The sequence below is a fragment of the Sorex araneus genome, chromosome 4 (assembly GCF_027595985.1).
Source record: "Sorex araneus isolate mSorAra2 chromosome 4, mSorAra2.pri, whole genome shotgun sequence".
Lineage (NCBI taxonomy): Eukaryota > Metazoa > Chordata > Mammalia > Eulipotyphla > Soricidae > Sorex > Sorex araneus.
This window is the reverse complement of record NC_073305.1, coordinates 8,653,842-8,674,316: the sequence shown is the minus strand read 5'-3', so window position 1 is coordinate 8,674,316 and position 20,475 is coordinate 8,653,842. Positions and strand designations below refer to the sequence as shown.

Sequence of the window (20,475 nt, the reverse complement as noted above, 5' to 3'; positions counted from 1 at the left end):
GATCCCTGGATTCCGAGGCAGACGAGCTCCCCCGATGGCGGCTAACACGCTTGTTTTGCTAGTCACAACCAGTTCCGTTCCAAGTTTGAGGAGAGCAGTTGGCATGAGGTTGTCAGGCATAGGCAAGGGTGGGAGATGCGGAATTCCAAGTCTGCGACGACTCCTTGGTGCGGCCTCAGATTGGCCAGGCTCCCTGCACCCGCTTCCCCCCTGTCGCAGGGTGCGGCTGGAGGCGGGGTTTGCTGCTTTCTCCTCGCGTCGCAGACAGTGTTTGTGGTCAATGAGTTCTGCGTCAGCTGTGCCCAGCCTCACACACCTGGGTGGCAGCCTAGAGCTGGCGGGCTTTGCCAGGGTGGCCTGGTAGACCACCCTCGGAGCCTGCCTCAGCCTAAGGCACAGCCAGCAAGTGCTCCTGCGCCACCTTTTGCTGTGACAGCGACCCATGCACCCTCGGGGTCACTAATCTCATTTGGGAAAGAGAGTATTCACTCTGTGTTTGTGTTTGTGTTTGGGTCACAAGAGCAATGCTCAGTGGTTACTCCTGGCCGTGCACGGGAGATTTTATGGGATGGGATGCCGGGATGGAAGGTGGGTTGGCCCTGTGCATGGCAGGCGCCCTCCCTGCTGTATTATTACTCCGGCCCCCGGAGTATTCATTCTAGACACATTAGTGCCATTCACACCTGGGCTCTGGGGAAGATGGCTTCTAAATTGGAACGTGCTTTGTAAAGACAAAGGATTACTTTAGTGAGAGTTATACTTTTTTTTTTTTCTTTTTGGGTCACACCCGGCGATGCACAGGGGTTACTCCTGGCTCATGCACTCAGGAATTACTCCTGACGGTGCTCAGGGGACCATATAGGATGCTGGGAATCAAACCCGAGTCAGCCGCGTGCAGGGCAAACGCCCTACCCGCTGTGCTATTTCTCCAGCCCTGAGAGTTATACTTTTAATCATTTGTGAATCTCATTCATTTGGGAGTTATAGTTTCCGTTATGTTATATTGTACTGTTCTCCCATCATACCTTTGCCATGTTGATTCAGGGGCTAGAGAGATAATATAGGATGTAATATGTTGGTCTGTGACCAACTCTGATTCAATATCTGGTACGACATATGGTTCCCAGGCACCGCCAGGGGTCACTCCTTACTACAGAGCTAGGATTAGCCCCTGAGCAGCATTGGGTCACTGTCACTGTCACTGTCATCCCGTTGCTCATCGATTTGTTCGAGCGGGCACCAGTAACGTCTCTCATTGTGAGACTTATTTGTTACTGCTTTTGGCATATCCAATACGCCACGGGTAGCTTGCCAGGCTCTGCCATGTGGGCGCAATACTCTCGGTAGCTTGCCGGCCTCTCCGAGAGGGGCGGCACCATTGGGTATGGCCAAAATATTTTCAAGTGAAAGGTTGAATTTTAAAAATGTATTTCTGACTAATTCGTATAACTGACTCCTCATATATTGTATTTCTTCCAGGTACACCCCGAAGACCACAAGTTAAATAAATATCATGACTGGCTTTGGGAAAATCATGAAAAATTAAGTCTATCTTGAAACTTTGAAGTTTTATATCATTTTTTAATCAATTGCTTTGCACTTTGATTCTTACAGCTTCATAAAGAAGGAACCCCCCCCCCTTTCCAAGCAGACAGATTTTATTCAAACCAGTCCAACCAAAAACCTAATTATGTTTTCATCTTTTTAATTTTTTTTTTGTTTTGGGCTACACCTGGCAGTGCTTGGGGGTTACTCCTGGATTTGCACTTAGGAATTACTCCTGCTGGTACTCAAGAGACTATGTAGAATGCCAGGGATCGAACCTAGGTTGGTCACATACCAGACAAACACCCTACCCATTGTACTATCTCTCTGGCCCCCAATTATGTTTTCTTAACTGAGTGCCACAGACATGTCCTTACTACTGATTATGCTAGAACATGGTTTGCGTTTTGCCTCAAATAAATTATTTGAAAACAATCCTTAAAATTTTAACTTTGTCAATAAAAAATGTATAATTTTGTCAATAATAAAATGTGATTTGAAAGTGAAGAAAACTTTTTTTTCTTTTTGGGTTACACCCAGCGATGCTCAGGGGTCACTCCTGGCTCTGCACTTAGGAATTACCCCTGGCCGTGCTCAGGGGACCATATGGGATGCTGGGAATAGAACCCAGGTTGGCCGCGTGTAAGGCAAATGCCCTACCCGCTGTGTTATCACTCCAGCCCCGAAAAAAACTTTTAAACTATCAATAGTATCAAATTTCTGTCAACCTTGAGGGGGAAATGCAAAATTTCAATTTCTGTTTGTTTGGGGTTTTTTTCCGGTGTAATCCCACCAACAGCCAACATCCAGAGACTTGAAACCAAGCTCCCAGAAGAGAGCGACACAGAGAGTCTCTTGCCCATGCACGTGGCTGTCTTCCCTGGGGTCCCTCGGAGGGGGTGGGCTCCAACTTCCCTCCCCATCCCGAGCAAGGCTCCTGAGACCGAAGACCTCTGGAGCCTAGCCACAGCCATGCTCAAGTCCCCTATCCACACGTTTGGACGAGCCTCACGCATGAAGGTACCAGCAGAGGAACCCAGGTGTGTGGGACCCGGGGCTGAGACCTCCAAGACTGTTCGGATCGGGACTGGGCCTCTTTCGCCCAGATTTTCCCATTTTCCAGTATTTAGGCACACCAGGAACTGCCCCCGGCACCGTGTAATCCCACCAATGGCCAACATCCAGGGACTTAAAACCAAGCTCCCGACATCTTATAGCCTACTTCTCCCTCTGGGAAAACCTGGCAAGCTACCGAGAGTTTCCTGCCCACATGGGAGAGCCTCGAAAACTCCCCATGGTGTATTCATATGCCAAAACCAGTAACAATGCTGGGTCTCATTCCCCTGACCCTGAAAGAGCCTCCAATGTTGCATTGTTGGGAAGGATGAGTAAAGAGAGGCTTCTAGGGGCCAGAGCGATAGCACAGCGGGTAGGGTGTTTGCCTTGCACACAGACGACCCGGGTTCGATCCCCGGCATCCCATATGGTCCCCTAAGCACTGCCAGGAGTAATTCCTGAGTGCAAAGCCAGGAGTAATCCCTGAGCATCACTGGGTGTGACCACAAAAAAAAAAAAGAGAGAGAGGCTTCTAAAATCTCAGGGCTACAACAAATGGAGACATTACTGAGACCACTCAAGAAATTTGACGATCAACGGGATGATGATGATGATGATGATGATTGGATTTTTTTATTTTGTTTTTTGGGCCACATCCAGTGATGCTCAGAGAGTACTCCTAGCTCTGCATTCAAGAATCACTCCTGGTTGTGTTCAGGGAACCATATGGGATACCTGGGATCAAACCCAGGTCAGCCGCATGCAAGAAAGCACTTACCCACTGTCTCTGTCTCTGGCCCCAAGACTTACAGTTTTATCTAAGAAAATTATATTAAGCCACTGTCCTATGGAGCCAAAGAGAGAGTACAGTAAGTAGGGCTCTTGTCTTGTATGTAGCCAACCCACTTTCAGTCCGTCACACCACATATGGTACGCCAAGCTCTGCCAAGAGAGAACCCTGAGCACCCAAAAAACAAAACAGAGAATAAAAAGTAATAGATATTTGAAACCTGTGCAAAGCAGCCTTGAAAATGTCCTTTCCAACAGTAGACACAAGGGCCAGGAGGATTGCCCCATAGCTGGAAGCCTGCTTCACGAGCGGAGGGGAGAAGGCAGATGGAATAGAGAAGGGATCACTAAGAAAATGATGGCTGGGGGAACCAGTCAGGATGGGAGATGCATGCCGAAAGTAGATAATGGACCAAACAGGATGACCTCACAGTGTCTGTGTTGCAAGCCAACATGCCCAAAAGTATAGAGAGAGTATGGGAAATATTGTCTGCCATGGAGGCAGAGGGAGGGTGGGGAAGGGGGGGTATACCGGGGATATTGGTGGTGGGGAACATGCACTGGTGGAGGGATGGGTGTTTGATTATTGTGAGATTGTAACCCAAACATGAAAGCTTGTAACTATCTCACGGTGATTCAATAAAAAATTTTTAAATGAAAAAAATAATTGTCCTTTCCGCTAAGGATTAGTGAATCTGGCATCAGAAATTTTGGTTAGTCAATGATACTAGCACTGTTTGAGCAGTTTTACTTTGTCAAAATTACTAGACAAAGTAAAGACTGTCAAGCAGGAGGGGGTCTGGCCACAGTTGGGTTTGAAGGGCAGAGAGAAATCAAGCTTAGGGCGCTGGGTGTGGCTAGGTGACCAGGCAGGCCTCTGTGCCTGTTTCCTGACCTCTTTGTCACAGAATCTCTGTGCCAACTCATTGGCAGCATTCGTGTGGCCCACGGGGAAGGGTTGAGAGACTTGGAGTGGTCGGGAGAGTAAGAACTCGTGTCTGGATTTTTAAACTTAAGGCAAAAGTCACTGAACATAATTGGCATCATTTCACCAGAACATGTTATTCTGTGGGCTTAGTACCTTTACAACGCTGTGTGGCTTCCACCGCTAAACCCAGAAGACTTGTATCACCCCAAAAAGAACCCCCAGTCTGTGAGCAGTCTAACCCAGTGCCCTTCTCTCCCATCTCTAGCAACCACGAAATGGTTCTTAAGAGAGCCTGTAGATTTGCTTATTCTGAAGAAATAGAATCCTGTACTGTGGAACCTTTAGTAGCTGGCTTTTTCTAAACAGCATAATATTTAAGATTCATCTATTTTGCTGCCTGTGATTATTCTTTTTTTTTGGGGGGGTGCACACCCAGACATGCTCAGAGGTTACTCCCAGCTCTGTACTCAGGAATTACTCCTGGTGGGGTTCGGATGATGCTTGGGATCGAACCCGGGTTGGATGCATGCAAGGCAAGCACTCTCCCCGTTGTACTATCACTCCAGCCCCATTCACTCCTTTTTTATGATGAAACAATATTTCATTGAATTGATAATGACCACATTTTGCTTATACATCCTTTAAACTGTAGCACTTTTCGGTGGAGCCTGGTGATCCAACCAGCTGGCACCTTAGACTCATGCATGCAATAAAACACGAGTTTTACCACTGGCCCACATCTCTGACCCCTAAACTGCTGGGCATTTTAAGTGTCTATCAATAATGGCACTAGGGCTAGGGAAGGGGGGACTCTTTCCAAACCTTGACGGCCTCCGCGGGGTTAAAACAGGGATGGAGAGACGTGCATTATTGCATGGGTCCCTACAGTTTATGCAGAAACCAAAGATTGATAGTTCCAGATTCAGGGGCCATGGGGACCCCCTTAAGCCATCCTGTCTCGGCCTGGAACTTCCCAGCCACACAATTTCTGCTCCCGCAGCTCCCAGTTGACAGACGACAGACGCGCGGCAGCGTGCAGCCAATCAGCGCGAGGCGTCCGGCGCTCAGCCAATCAGCGCGGGGCGTCCGTAGTCCTGGCAACACGCTGAGTTGCGTGTCTGGGATAAAAAGTTGACATCCCTGTCCTTCCGAGATCTCTGTATTCCGGTGCAAGCAAGCGCATCAGGCCCGCGACCGTGGAAAAACACGCCCATAGAATGACCCAAAGTCGGTTCGAGTCGCTGCTGGACGTGGACAGAGGTGTGTGTGGGGCTGCGGGCCAGGACGGGAGGTGGGCGTGGAGGCGAGAATCTCATTGTGCCGTCCCTGCTGGAGGGGGGTTGCCAGGGCACCAATCGGAGCCCCGCGCATTTCTCGGGTTTCCCTGACCCAGCTGTCGAGCTGTCGGAGCACCAGGAGTTGGTGTGCTTTGGAAATAGGAGCGCAACCCTGGCTCCTGGGAAGGGGGTTCCGGTCCTTAGCTCGCCCCATTTCTCTGAGGGACATTCACGTAGTCAGCGCTGGAGGAGAAGCATGGAAAATGACTGTTTCAAATGTTGCGTGCGATGGGCCAAGTCTTTGGCACAAAGCCGGATTTTCAGACGTGAAGCCCAAACAGATCAGTGGAAAAGCTCCAGGATGGGTCCGGCAAGAACAACCCAAGTAAGAAACTAGCTGAGTGGAGCATCTGGGGAGTAAACCCTGAGCGCTGCCCCGTGTGGTGCGACCTTCACTCCCCTCAAATAAGTCACTGGTCCAGAGAGCGGATTCCAAGTGCATGCAGAAGGCCTAGGCTCAATCCCTGGCACTGCCTGGCCCCCCTGAGCACCTCCAGGTCTGTTTGCTGTTAAACTGTGGGTCCACGAGTCAGAGGAAGGAGGGAAGGCATAGTGTAGCCTCTAAACAAAGAAAAAAAACTCATCCAGCCCTTAGCATGGAGCCTGGCTCTGAGAGTTGTCTGCTGCAACTGTCTTCATCCTTCTCTTCATCATCCGTGTCCAGGTGTCCTGAGGCCCAATCTGGGGCGAAAGCATTTTTCGTTGGTGGTTCTAGTTTTTTGGGGTTGGGGCCACACTTGACAGTGTTAAGGGCTTGCTTCTGGGGCCGGAGCAATAGCACAGCGGGGAGGGCATTTGCCTTGCACGCGGCCGACCCGGGTTCAATCCCCCGCATCCCATAGGGTCCCCCAAGCACCGCCAGGAGTAATTCCTGAGTGCAAAGCCAGGAGTAACCCCTGAGCATCTCTGGGTGTGACCCCCCCAAAAAAAAAGAAAAAAAAAAGGGCTTGCTTCTGACTCTGGGCTCAGAGATCTCCCCCAGATGGGCCTCTCGAGGACCCTGTGCAGTTTGGGAATCAAACCCAGGTGGGCGTCGTGGCAGGCAAGCACTGGCTGAAGCAGTTTTCCTTACCTGCAGACCCCTCGAGTCCTCTTCCTGAAAGGAACTCGACTTTTCGCTCGCTTTCCCCCCCAGATCAGTCCAAGAACCCGAGTGACGCCAGTCCAGTCAGTGACTCCTCTGATGCCAGCGTGGAGCCCGCCTTCCGCCCCGAGCTGGTCCTGGCCCACTGCTTCCAGCAGCTCAAGCGGAAGGACTCGCACCTGCCCCGGAGTCGCCGGCGCATCTTCATCTTACCACAAAAGGAGGATGCCCTGGGCGCTCCTGCCAGACCCCCGCCCCCTCCGCCCCCAGAGAGAATCTCCTGCTACGAGGAAGTCTCAAAGGCCACCCAGGAGCAGCCAGAGGATGTGAGCACCTGGGTGCGCCGGAGGATGCGGCTCCGGCAGGACCTGGAGACCTTCGGTGACCTTGGCAAGTGGCTGCAGAACAAGAATGACATCACGGCCCTGGAGGCCAAGGTCTTACACGGGATGTACAGGGAGCAAGAGACGGGCCTGAAGCGACGCCAGACGGTCACAGTGCAAAGGGTGAGTGGCCCCGCTGCCCAGCAGAGGACACGGAGGGGCTTGGGGCAGTTCAGGATGGGGGAGATCAATGCCCCCCCACTGTGACGGGAGGGCCATCTGCACGGGGACAAGAAGGAAAGGAACAAGAAGGCCGCCTCCTTCTGGGCAGGGGGCCTGGCAGAGCAAAGTGGGGAGAGTGGGGATCCCCATGGGCTTTCAGTGGGGGGGCTTTGTCCCTGCCCCCGAGAGCCTCGGGGGTTATAGTGACCCCCCCACCCCAAAGTGAGGGGTGGAAAGCTCTCGGGCCAGAAGCTAGTAGGGGCTGCCTCACCCTCAGCTGACTCCGCTGGCACCATAGGTTGGTCCTCTGAGCATTGCCGTTGGAGGCCCCTGAGCACTGCCAGAGTGGCCCAGGTCACTTCTAGCACCGTGAGGACTGGACAGCGCCACATCCTCGGGCCCAAGCACTGAGTCATGAGCCTGGTCATCCAAGAATCGCTGGGAAGGGCCCTCGGCCCCCTCAACACCACGTAGGAGGCCTGAAATAAAAAAGGAAATGAAACGGTAGTTTTTATGCTGAGCACCCCTCTTCTTGCCAAGGGGGAAACTGAGGCCCAGGCATGCTGAGCACAGTCCAGGAGCTCCGGCCACCCTCTGTCCCCCTGCTGGTGTCTGTTGAGAGTCGCTGGCCTCTTCCATGTCACTTCTCTCCAACCCCAGGATTCCTTGCCGCGGGCCTGGGCCCTGACCCTCCCCGCGTCCCTCTCTGACCTCTTTCAGAAGAGATCTTCGAGGCCCATACCCCGAGTCGTGCCCCAGCTCCTGCTGCCCGTGCCCCCCGTGCTGCCCGGCCTCCTCTCCTTCCTGCACTTCCACAAGCTCAGGCTCCCGGACATCTTCCATGGGAAGGACCTTCGCAGCAGCTGGAAGGTCTCCAGGGAGGAATTCCTTCAGGCGCTCAGGGAGGTACGTGTCCCTCCCTCCAGCTGGCCTCCGAGGAAGGACATCCCGATCTCTGTTTTTTTTTTTTTTTCATTTGGGTCACACCTGGCAATGCAAAGGGGTTACTCCTGGCTCTGCACTTAGGAATTACTCCTGGTGGTGCGCAGGGGACCCTATGGGATGTTGGGAATCGAACCCGGGTCGGCTGCATGCAAGGCAAATGCCCTCCCCGCTGTGCTATCGCTCCAGCCCCCCATCCCAGTCCCCTCCCCGGGACAGAGGACAGAATCGGCGCCAGTGCTCAGACAGCCATGTGACTTTATAGTGGGGTGTAGGGGGGGGTGGGGGGTGGGCCACGCCTGGCTGTGCTCCCGGCCTTGTCCTGGTTCTGTGCTCAGGAGCAAACCCACATGTGGGGCTAGGGGTGGACCTGGGGTCTAGCGCGTGTGAGGCGAGCGCCTTAGCCCCCCTACTGTCTGGACCATAGATTGGTATTGCCAGCTCCGTGCCAGCCCCCCAAACCCAGACACACACAGCCCCGAGAGCCTGGAAGAGTGTCCGTGGGAACAGTCTGCAGAGAGACCACCTGGCCGATCCTATCCACCAATCCCAAAGCTCTGAGCCCAGAGAGGGACCTCCCCTCCCCCATCTCTGGAACCTTCTGGAGCTCCTCCCCCTGTCATCAACCTACACATCACATCAGGGTCTTATTAAAATGCACTTTCTGGGGCCAGCGTGATAGTACACTGGGGAGGACGCTTGCCTGGCACGCAGCCAACCTGGATTCCATCCCCGGCATCCCATAGGGTCCCCTGAGCACTGCCAGGAGTAATTCCTGAGTGCAGAGCCAGGAGGAACCCCTGAGCATCGCCAGGTGTGCCTCCCCCCAAATAAACAAGTAAATGAAATGAATTAATTAAGTGGCTCTTGAGTGAGACGCTCTGATATGGCCCCCGCCACTGTGTTGTGGCGACCTCCCCGTGATGCCCAGGGTCTGTGCCACAGACCACACTGGGGCATTTGAGAATTGTAAACTGTAACAGGCACGCGGGCAGCCCCTGGTCCTCCCAATAACGGCAGCCAGGAAGGCGGGGCTGTGGAAATAGGAGAAGAGAAAGAGGGCGGCAGGGCGGGCACTTGTCTTGCATGCAATCAACCCGGGCTCAGTCCCTGGCACCACAGAAGGTGCAGTGAACCCTGCTAGGAATGACCTGAGCACAGAGCCAGGAGCAATCTCCAAGCACCCCTGGGTAGGGCCCAAATCTCCCACCTCCCCCCCCCAAAAAAAAAAGGGAAGAAAATACATTAAAAATTCACATTACAATCAGATCCAGAGTGATAGCACAATGGACTGAGCCCCTGCTTCGGTGCTGGAGCCCCGGGTTTGACCCCCAGCACCCCTCGTAGGAATGACACCCCGGAGTCAGGAGTAGGCCCTGAGCACTGCAGGTGTGGCTCCCCGAGTGCCGGAAAACGGCATTCAAGTTCATCAAAAACAAATAAAATGGGAAAAATCTAGTTTTTTGCCACATCAGCTGTGTCCTGAGGACAAAGTGGTCGCTCCAGGGGACAACCCCAGGGAGTTACGTTTCCATGGGGATCAGCGCCAGCCCAGGGGCCATCTCCAGCTGCCTCTTGTCTGGTCAATAAAGTTTTATTGGAACAGTTCATCTCTCTCTCTCTCTCTCTCTCTCTCTCTCTCTCTCTATCTCTATCTCTCAGGTGTGTTCTTGCTCCTAGGATAGAGCTGAGCACTTTTGACAGAGAAAATGAGGACCCCAGGGGCTGGAGCGGTAGTTCAGCAGGGAGGATGTTTGCCTTGCATTCAGCCGACCCGGGTTCAATCCCCAGCATCCCATGAGCACCGCCAGGAGTAATTCCTGAGTGCAGAGCCAGGAGTAACGCCTGAGCACTGCCGGGTGTCATCCAAAAAGAAAAAGAAAAAAGAAAAAAAAATAAAACACGAATCACAGAGCCTTGAATTTTTATTTGTTTTAGAGCCATATCCTATAGTCTCGGGGCTTCCTCCTCACTCTGTGTTCAGGAATATAATCCCCTCGTGGGCCTTGGGGATTACGTGGGGTGATGGGTATTGAACCGTATTGAACCTGGGTTGGCTGCAGGCCAGGTTTTAGTCACTGTACTATCTCTCTGGCCCCTACAAGTTACCTTTTTTTTTTTTTTTTTTTTTTGCTTTTTGAGTCACACCTGGCAATGCACAGGGGTTACTCCTGGCTCTGCACTCAGGAATCACCCCTGGCGGTGCTCAGAGGACCATATGGGATGCTGGGAATCGCCGCGTGCAAGGCAAACGCCCTACCCGCTGTACTATTGCTGCAGCCCCTACAAGTTACCATTTTTAAATATATATATATGTATATGTATATATACATATATATATTTATTTCTAGGGGTATTTGGGGGGCACACCTGGAAGTGCTTAGGGCTTGCTTCTAGCTCCTGGCGGTGCTGGGGGGAGCATGTACAGTGCCGGGGACTGGAGTCAGGCCAGCTCACGCAGCACACGTGTCCCATCCTCTGTATCATCATCCTGCTCCCGACAAGTTACTTAAAAAAAAAAAAACTCTAGGGGGTCAGAGGGAGAATATAGGGGTTAAGACATTTGCTTACATGTGACCGACCCCAGTTTAATCCCCAGGACAAGGTCCCTGAGCACTGGAATGACCCTAACCACAGAGCTCAGAGTAACCCCTGACCATGGCTGGATGTGGCCTAGGAAACAAAACAAAACAAAAAGTTTTAAAACCTTTTGAAGGATTTTAAAAAGTTTTGCACAAAACTGACTCAGGTTTGATCCCTGGCATCCCATATGGTCCCCGGATACCCTCAGGAGTGACCCCTGAGTGCAGGGCCTGTAGTTAAGTCCTGGGGGAAGGGAGGGGAGGGGAGGGAAGGGAAGGGAAAGGGAGGGGAGAGGAAGGGAAGAGAAGGGAGAAGGGAAGGGGAGGGGAGGTGGAGAGAGGGGAGGGGAGGGAAAATGGGGAGGAAGGAATGGGAGGGGGAGGGGGAAAGGGGAGGAAGGAAGGAAGGAAGGAAGGAAGGAAGGAAGGAAGGAAGGAAGGAAGGAAGGAAGGAAGGAAGGAAGGAAGGAAGGAAGGAAGGAAGGAAGGGAGGGAGGGAGGGAGGGAGGGAGGGAGGGAGGGAGGGAAGGAGAGAGGGTGGGAGGGAGGAAGGGAAGAAAGAAGGAAGGAAGGAAGGAAGGAAGGAAGGAAGGAAGGAAGGAAGGAAGGAAGGAAGGAAGGAAGGAAGGAAGGAAGGAAGGAAGGACCTTTTGAAAGTGGATCCTGATACCTTTTTTTTTTTGCTTTTTGAGTCACACCCGGCGATGCTCAGGGGTTACTCCTGGCTCTGCACCAGGAATTATTCTTGGTGGGCTCGGGGACCCTCTGGGATCTCAGGGATCAAACCTGGGTCAGCTGCATGCAAGGCAATGCTCTACCTGCTGGCCTATTATTTCAGCCCTACTATCTTTTTCTTTTATTGAGGCTCCTCCCCAGCAGTGCTCAGGGGACCCGAGGGACGGCTGCTGGAAGTCCTGGGCCTGTGCCCCTCAGCCTGCTCTGTGCAGTGCTGCCGTTTGTTCCAGTGCTCCAGGCATCAGACCGGGGGCCTCGCCGCGCTGATGAGCTTCTCGGCCGTGCAGCCATCTCCCCCGCCCGCCTCCCCTCCCTTCTGTTTCCTTGCTTGCATCTCCCCTGGAGTCATACCCAGCAGTGCTCAGGGGCTCTCCCAGTGATGCTGAAGGACCACGTGGTTCCAGGAACCAAATCTCGGGCTCCCACATGCAAATCTAGGCACTAGCCCTTTGAGCTTGCCCCCACCCCCGTATCCTACTTCCAACTCTCTCTTCTCTCAGGGCGCTTAGGTGTCCCCCGGCAGCGAGGCCAGAGTGAAATTCTCTGGGAAAGTTACCACTGAGGTTGGCCGAAGGCAGGGCAGGAGTCTAGAGGGAGCAGCAACTGTGTCCTGGCAAGATGAGGACATAGCCGGTGGGGCTTTGCAGATGAGATAGGAGTTTTTCAGGCACAGCAGGGGACACACTTGGAAGGACACAGAGGATGAGAAAGTGCAGAGCGTGTTTGGGGGCCAGCAAGGGCTTCTTCGGGTGCGAGTGGGCATGGCTGAGCAGGGCAGAAGAGCCAGCCAGGCCAACTGTGCTGGGGGCTGCGGGTGGCTGGCAGGAGCCGTCTCGCCCCTTCAGGTGGGGGTCCCGCTGAGCCAGCAGGAGATGGAGGACGTGGTGATCTACCTCAGCTCCCTGAGCAAGGACAACACCATCACCATGAACAACCTGGAGACCTGCCACAAGCACTGGGTCGCGTCCCAGCGGAAAAGCGTCCTGCTCAACTGGAGAGAGTGTGCGTGCCCCGCCCCAGCCTGGCAGGCAGAGACTCTCTCACTCTCCCCCCTCCCTCACTCGCTCTTTCCCGTCCTTCCTCCCTCCCCCTCCCTCTCTCCCTCCCTCCCTATCCCTCCCTCTCCCTCCCTCCCTCCCTCCATCTCTCTTTCCCTCACTCTCTCCCTATCTCTCCCTCTCTCTCTCCCTCCCTCTTTCCCTCCCTATCTCTCCCTCTCTTTCTCATTCTCTCACTCTCTCTCCTTCCCTTCTTCCCTCCCTCCCTCTCCCCCTCTCTCCCATTCTCTCTTTCCCTCCCTCTCCCTCCCTCTCATTCCCTCCCTCCCTCCCTTCCCCCTCTCTCTCCCTCCCTTTCGTTCTCTCCCTCTTTCCCTCCCTCCCTATCTCTCCCTCTTTCTCATTCTCTCACTCTCTCTCCTTCCCTTCTTCCCTCCCTCCCTCTCCCCCTCTTTCCCATTCTCTCTTTCCCTCCCCCTCCCTCCCTCTCATTCCCTCCCTCCCTCCCTTCCCCCTCTCTCTCCCTCCCTTTCGTTCTCTCACTCTTTCCCTCCCTCCCTCTCTCTCCCTCTCCCCCTCTCTCTATCCCTCCCTCTCTTTCACTCCCTCCCTCCCTCCCTCCCTCTCCCTCTCCCTCCCTACCTCTCTCTCCCTCCCTCCTTCTTTCTCTCCCTCTCTTTCCCATTTTCTCTCGCTCTCTCTCCCTCTTCTCTCTCTCGATCTCTCTCTCTCTCACTCTCTCAGGTTACTCCCAAGGGTGTTCTGCAGGGGTTATGATTGTGCTTAAGAGTGCATGCGGTGGGGCTGGAGCAATAGCACAGCGGGTAGGGCATTTGCCTTGCATGCGGCTGACCTGGGTTCGATCCCCAGCATCCCATATGGTCCCCCAAGCACCGCCAGGAGTAATTCCCGAGTGCATGAGCCAGGAGTAACCCCTGAGCAACGCTGGGTGTGACCCAAAAAGCAAAAAAAAAAAAAAAAAAAGAGTGCATGCGGTATCAGGGGTGGAACCCCAGGCCCCCACATGTGAAGCATGTACTCCAGCCCTTTGAGCCACTTCTGGCCCAGGAGGAGATTTCCCTGCGGGTGCCCAGCCATCACTGGGCGCCCTCGGAGCTGGAGGCAGCCCGGCCCATCCTGGCGGCGTGGCCGGGTTGAGCGTGTGCCTCACAGCGTGCGCGGAGGACCTGGGTTCGGCCTCTGATACCACAGAAGCAGAAGAGAAAGGCGGATTCTCCAAAGGGGGCTCAGTCCAGCCAAGATCCCGCGCTGGCCGGGCTGGGGAATGACCAGAATCCAAGGTCCCTGCACACCTCACCCTGCAGTTACTGGAAAGTTCTGCTTCCCCAGCCAGAATGAGCACCTGTTTGGCGTCTCTGAAAAGTCCACCTGGGTATTTCACGTGGTGCTGAAGGGCCAGACAAGCCGAGAGGACTTGGGGGAGGGGGTCGGAGGGGGGTGAGAGGGTGAGGAGGAGGCTGGGGGGCGGCATGCAGACCCCGAGCGTTGTGGGTTTCCCCTCAGTGCTGCGATGCCGGGGGAAGGAGTCTGGGGGAGGGGGAACACCCTGGCAGCGTCGGGAACCGTGATGTGCCGAGACGGCTGTGACTCTTCCACCGCAAACCCTTCGGTCCGGCTCCCCGGCCTGACGCTTCTTCTTTTTTTTTTTTTTAAGTGTGACTTTATTTATTTATATTTTTTTTGCTCAGGGGTCACTCCTGGCTCTGCACTCAGGAATTACCCCTGGCACTGCTCAGGGGACCTTATGGGTTGCTGGGAATCGAACCCAGGTCAGCCGCATGCAAGGCAAATGCCCTCCCCACTGTGCTATCCCTCCAGCCACCCTGACGCTTCTTCTTCTTCTCTTTTTTTTTTTTTTTGTAGCGGTCCTGCTTGCTCGTGGGAGGGGGGACTGGGACATCAGGGCCCAGGTGCCGGGAAAGTGAGGACTAGGGACGCCCCTCAGTGTCCACGGCCCCGAGCCCCTCAGCCGTCCCCTTGGTCTCCCCCCAGACTACAGGTCCTCCAAGCAGAGAACGCAGAAGGCGAAAGTCCCCAAGGGGCCGGCGCCCGTGGTGATGGACTGGCTGACTGTGCCTGCGGTGGACACCAAGCCAGAGTCGCTGCCCATGAGCCAGGAGGAGAGGGAGGAAGTGAGCAGGCAGTACCTCGAGAGGAGGCAGACGGCGAAGGTACCCCCCGACGCCCACCCGGGGTGCAGGGGAGCGCCTGGGCTCGGCCACTCAGGCACCCACCCTAACGCCCTTCCTTCTCGCGGGCGGCTCCTGAGCCCGCGGCCTGCCCCAGGGCTGTTGTGTGCGGGGGAATGAGACCCTGTGTTGGGAAACCCGGGGTTCCCCGTCCCCCTCTCCCCGTTCCTGTCAGCGCTGTGCGCCGTGTCTTCATCCCGGCCCCAGAGGACACGGTCTAGAAACCCGCGGCCTGCACAGGAAGGCAGGCTTCACCAGCAGGTGCTCGCCAGCCAGTGCTCAGTCACCTGAACCAGGAGCCACTGGTTTCCCTACCCAGCAGCCCCCAGGCTTTCTAGGACACTCCCCGTCCTTAGGGGGGTATGGGGGGCAGAGAGGAGACACCCCCACGACCTCTGGTCCAGAGGAACCCACCCTGACGCGGAGAAGGACACACAGCCTGTGGTGCTCACAGAATCCGCAGTGCCTTGCCAGGGATTGAACCTGGGTCCTCGCGGGATGACTTCCCCCACTGCCCGGCTCCCGGGCCAGCAGGCGCCTCCTCTGCCTCCTGTCCCCCCAGAATAAAAAGCACCTGCAGCGCCATGACACCAAGGACGCCACCCTGCCGTCCACCATGGGTGGGGAGATGAAGGACCTCCTCAACCACTTCCGCCAGGAGAACTTCCTGGTCTACCTGCAGTGCTGCAGGGCGTGCGAGTACTACGGCATCCGGCTCTCCAAGGACGTCTTGGTGAAGGGTAAGGGGAGGGGAGCAGCCCCGACTGCGTGGCTCTAGGAAGGAGTGTCGAGCGCGCAGACCTGGGGCTCCAGCCCCCCCCACATCCCCAGCTCAGCAAGCTGCGTCCTGGGAGCACTGAAGTTAGTTTGATTTGTTCTGGGGGCCACATCTGGCAATGCTCAGGGGTTACTCTTGGCTCTGTGCTCAGGAACTACTCCTGGTGGAGCGTAGGGGATGCCGGGGACTGAACCTGGGTCGGCCGCATGCAAGGCAAGTGCCCTCCCCGCTGTCCTGTCGCTCTGGCCCCAAGGGAAGTTGGGTGCTGAGGAGCAGCCCCAAGGCCACCGTACCCGGCCCCCTTCACGGCCAGGCCTGGGTCGGGGTCACGGGCAATGCGGATGCTGCCCCCTGCTCAGACGGCGGGACAGGGGAGCCTTGTGTGTCCAGGCACCCCTACCTGGGGGGGGGGGTCCCTCCTTGTGCTGCGCCGGGGTGAGTTGTGTGCTTTGGGGAGACTCCGCAACCACACAGCCATGCCACTGTCCCCCCAGTGATAAAGCCCACGGCCACACCCCTCTCCCCCCACCCTTCAAGCCTGAAACTGTCCCTGTGAGCAGTGTGGCCTTCTGGGGAAGGGACTCTGAGGAAGGGCACAGAGAAGGGGGAGCTGCCTGGCCTGGGGAGGAACAGCCCCCACCCTGCCCCTTCCTGTTCCCCACAAGAGAAGGGAAATGCGCTCAGGCCCCAGGTCTCTCGGCGTCTGCTCAGTGGCTGGATCCACATCCGTCAGGCCGGGCTCAGGAGCCCTGCCAGGGCTGCTCGCCCCGTGCACACACCTGAGACGGTTCAGAGCTCAGGCCCAGGCCCGGGTTCCAGCCCCAGTGCCGTAGGGTCTCCTGAGCACTGCACAGAGGGCACTCCCAAGCACCAAGTCTGCTCTCAAGCTGCCCCTGAAGACCACCAAAAGGGCCAAAGATCGCCCCCCAAAATACTCAGAACCAGTGATGTGTCCACCCGGTAGCTCCACCCGGTAGCCGTGCAGTGCTGGGGCGGAGCCTGGGGGCCTCACAATTGAGCCACCGCCCCCCGCACCAGCACCGGGGCCCATGACTTTCACACTCTGCCCTTCAAAGCCCCAAAGATAGCGGAGATGTGCGCAGGCTCAGGCACACGCGACCGTCACCAGGGCGCAGAGCACTACTGAGGTAGTGGGACCTCCCACGCCTCTGCCGTGGGGTGTGGAGTGACAGGCCCGTGCCCCACCCCCCCATCCATGCAGCTCTGGGTCCCGTCACCAGGTCGGGGGTACGAGGGCAGCCACACACGCTCAGGCACCTGCCCTGACACTGCAGTCCCTCCGCAGTGGAAAGCGTTGTTTTTTTAAAGGCACTTAGGGAAAATTCCCTCCCAACATGAAGGAGAATTTATTTTTTAAGAACCGTAAGTAGGGAGGAGCTATAGCAGAGTGGGTAGGGCACCTGCCTTGCATGCAGCCGACCTGGGTTTGATCCCCAGCATTCCTATGGTACCCCGAATGCCACTAGGAGTGATTCCTGAGCACAGAGCCAGGAGCAAACCCTGAGCGCGCCACGCATGACCCCAGTACCAAACTAAAGAAAGCACAGCGAGGGCTGGGCCAGGGGGCAGGGGGGCAGGAAAGGCGTTCGCCGTGCACCCGGCAAGTCTGGTTCAATCGCAGGCACCCCATATCTTCCCTGGAGTCCTACAGGGAGTGATCCCTGAGCACAGAGCCAGGAGTAAGCCACAGGGAGTGGTGCATCCCCGCAAAAGACAAATAACAGCCAGGGGCCGGAGGGGCTGGACAGGGGTTAAAATACTTGCCTTGGGGCCGGAGCGATAGCACAGCGGGTAGGGCGTTTGCCTTGCACGCGGCCGACCCGGGTTCGATCCCCGGCATCCCATATGGTCCCCCAAGCACTGCCAGGAGTAATTCCTGAGTGCAAAACCAGGAGTAACCCCTGAGCATCGCTGGGTGTGACCCAAAAAGCAAAAAAAAAAAAAAAAATACTTGCCTTACAAACAGGGCCCCAGGTTCGATCCCCAGCATCGCATATGATCCCATGAGCACCGCCAGGGGTGACCCCGAGCACAGCCAGGCGTAAGACCTGAGCACTGCTGGGTGTGGCCCAGACCCCCTCCACCCCGCCCCCGCCAGCCCCCAGTAAACGAGTAACCGGGAACCAATACAGAGGGTGGGGCCAGGAGGACCCTGGCGTCGGCCTGTCTCTGTCCCCCTTGCAGCCCTGCTGTACCCGGGAGACAATGTCATCTTCCAGAAGGACCACAAGCACCGCATCCGGCAGCCGGGGGGCTACTACGACGACAAATTCTTTGGCCAGAAATATACGAGCCCCAAGACAAGGGACCAGCTAAGTACCGCGTGCCTCTGCCGCCTCCGCCCCGCCCCTCCTCCCCTCCGCCCCGCCCCTCTCCGTTCGCTCCTCCCCCTCTGCTCGCCCCGCCCCGCCTCCTCTCCGCCCCACCTTCTCTCTGCTCGCTCCGCCCCTCTGCTCGCCCCGCCCCTCTTAGTTCACCCCGCCCCTCTGTGCGCCCCGCCCCCTCTCCGTTCGCTCCGCCCCCTCTGCTCGCCCCGCCCCACCTTCTCTCCATCCCGCCCCATCTCCATCCCGCCCTGCCTCCCCTCCCTCCTGCCTTCTCTTCTCCCTGCCCTGCCCTCCCCTCCCCACCCTGTCCCCTCTCTGCCCTGTCCCCTCTCTATCCCCTCTGCCCCCTCCACGCCCCATCTCCTCTCCACTCCGCCCTGCCCCACCTCCTCTCCGCCTTGGTCGTGGAGGGTGGAGGAGAGGGGTGTGGCGGTTGCTGGGACTCTGATCTTCTGGGGTGTCACATATGCCCAGAGCTGGGCCTTCGGGCTTCCCGCCGCTGCTGCCTCCTCCAGTCTCTGGGTCTCTAGCTGCTGAAAGGAAAGGGGAGCCTAGAGAGGGGGCGTCTTAGGGAAGTGCCCCCCACCCAGGGACCCAGCCTTAGGGTCCTCACGCTCGCCCGTGAGCTTGAGAAGAGAGGAGTGTTCGGGTATCTCGAAGCAAAACCCAGCAGGCACTTGGCACCCAAGCAAGCATTGCAGTTTAGGGTGACTCCCGCGGTGCGAGAGGGCAGGGCCTCGGCTCAGGGGACAGACTCTCGCAGGGCTGGGCCGTGTCACCTCACCGGCGCCCCACGCTTCTGTGATCGCTTCCTGATTCTGCCCAGAACACTCGCCTGTCCCGTCCTCGCCGTCCACCAGGAGTGGGCCCAGCCCGCAGGCAGGCCTGTCCACCAGCCCGCGGGAGAAAGAATTGGGCAGTAGTGCCCGGGGCGCCGCTGCTGGCCACCCCGCTGCCACCCAGCCCTGGGCAGCTGGGGCCAAGGGCGAGGGCAGCAGCAAGGACGTGTGTATGTGTGTGTGTGTGTGTGTGTGTGTGTGTGTGTGTGTGTGTGTGCGTGCGCGCGCGCAGGCATCAGCCACAGCAGCAGGACACAGTCCCCCAGCAGCCGTGGACACTGGTTCCATCTTGCTACTTGGACTGCAGGGCCAAAGATCCTGTGGCCACATGGGGCTGGAGCTGAGCTCTCAGATGAGCACGCAGGAGCGACCCCACTAGGGCTCTTGAAGTCAGGGGTCCCAGAAGGACTGAGATGGGCCGGCCCGGGGTCTCCACGCCAAGGCCCACAGTCACCTGCTGGCCGGGGCACGAGCCCCAAGCCTCGCGCGTGTTTCTCCAGCCCGTGGAAGCAGGGCACGGCAAGGCCCCAACTCTCTCTTGGGTCCAGGAAGTTCTCCTGTCTCTGCTCTGCGGTGCCCCAGGAGATGCGGCCACCCCACGGCCCGAGCCCATTTCTCATGGCTCGCCCGCCTGAATTTCCTCCCTGCCCCTCTCTCCTCCACCAGGAAAACGGCCCAGAAAGCCAAGCAAATGCCCTTCCAGGAGTTCGAGGACTTCCTCAGGTCTGTGATTTTTTTGCCTCCAGAAGCAAAGTGGCTGGGAAAGGGCTGGAGTCTCGCTGTAGGGCAGCGCCTGGGCCCCTGCAGCTGGCCCGGCGCTCTGGACACCCTGCACTTTTGAGAGAGAAGGCAACACGCCTAGGATGCAGGCACGCGTGGCTCTGGGGCTCCTGGAAATCTGATGAAGGGACTCTGCATCCCCATTTGACAGACGAGCAAACTGAGGCGCCGAAAGGTGCTGAAATATCTTGCTCAAAGCCAGAGGTCTTGTACGCATGGCTTAAGGATTCAAATCCAGCTGTGCCGACACTGGAGTCCGTATCCTGCACACCCGTTGAAAATGCCTAGAGACAAAATGGAATGGGCCGGGGGTGGGGACGCAGCAGGGCTTTCAAGCTGGCCCTGGTCACCTGGTCATGGCCCCGGGTGCCCTTGTGGTGAGTTTGCTCCGTGGGGAGGAGCCCTGGCAGCGCGTCGTGATCTCGCGTGTCCTCGTTTTCAGTGAGTCATGGAAGACATCTGAGTTCATGCAGCGGACCGACCCCAACGCTTTCTGGCCGGGCCAACTCCTGGACAAGCTGCAGCTCTATCTGCCCTCCCTGAGCAGGGACCGGAGCCTGGCCCTCTTCAGCTGTGTCCGGCCACAGCCCCCCGCCTACCCAACCATCTACCACCCCGACCGCTGGTGGCCCATGAAGAACATGAGCTACGTGACCTATGCCAACTACGATGCCAACAAGGTGTACTTCATTGGCTAGAGGGCTGGGGCCTGCCAGGCCGGTCAGCCGAGGCTGGCCCCGGGCACCAGCATGACCCGGAGCCCCAGACCACAGCTCGGAGGCAGAGCCGGATCAGCAAACCCATTTCAGTGTGATAACCTGGGCCAGTTTCTCCCGCGCCAGTGTCCTGTGTCCTAGAAGTACACGTGACCAGGGATGGAGGGAGAATCTTGAGGTGTCCCCCTCTCCTGACCTCTGTCCTCTTGAAATAAACTGAGTTGGAGCGTGTCTCCTTCCTGTCATTTGCAGATGAGTCGATG

General features: G+C 56.8%; 2 protein-coding genes across 3 annotated transcripts in view; both read left to right on the top strand.

Annotated features, from left to right (window-relative positions):
- MBD4 (methyl-CpG binding domain 4, DNA glycosylase) overlaps positions 1 to 5,533 on the top strand; it is a 22,027-nt gene extending 16,494 nt beyond the window's left edge. The window contains exon 8 of one of the 2 annotated variants that reach the window (XM_055136922.1): positions 5,319 to 5,533. In XM_055136922.1, coding sequence (XP_054992897.1) covers positions 5,319 to 5,453 — 135 coding nt within the window. In that variant the 3' untranslated portion in view covers positions 5,454 to 5,533. Of the gene's footprint in view, positions 1 to 1,479; positions 3,585 to 5,318 lie in introns of those variants that run through there. The other variant, XM_055136923.1, reaches the window with a different exon arrangement.
- On the top strand, positions 5,460 to 20,475 carry EFCAB12 (EF-hand calcium binding domain 12). Its single transcript, XM_055136924.1, has 9 exons — positions 5,460 to 5,578; positions 6,791 to 7,245; positions 8,005 to 8,190; positions 12,389 to 12,545; positions 14,555 to 14,733; positions 15,314 to 15,491; positions 17,735 to 17,861; positions 19,383 to 19,439; positions 19,939 to 20,475. Exons 1-9 carry the CDS (start codon positions 5,536 to 5,538, stop codon positions 20,192 to 20,194), a joined length of 1,638 nt encoding a protein of 545 aa, XP_054992899.1. The 5' UTR covers positions 5,460 to 5,535; the 3' UTR covers positions 20,195 to 20,475.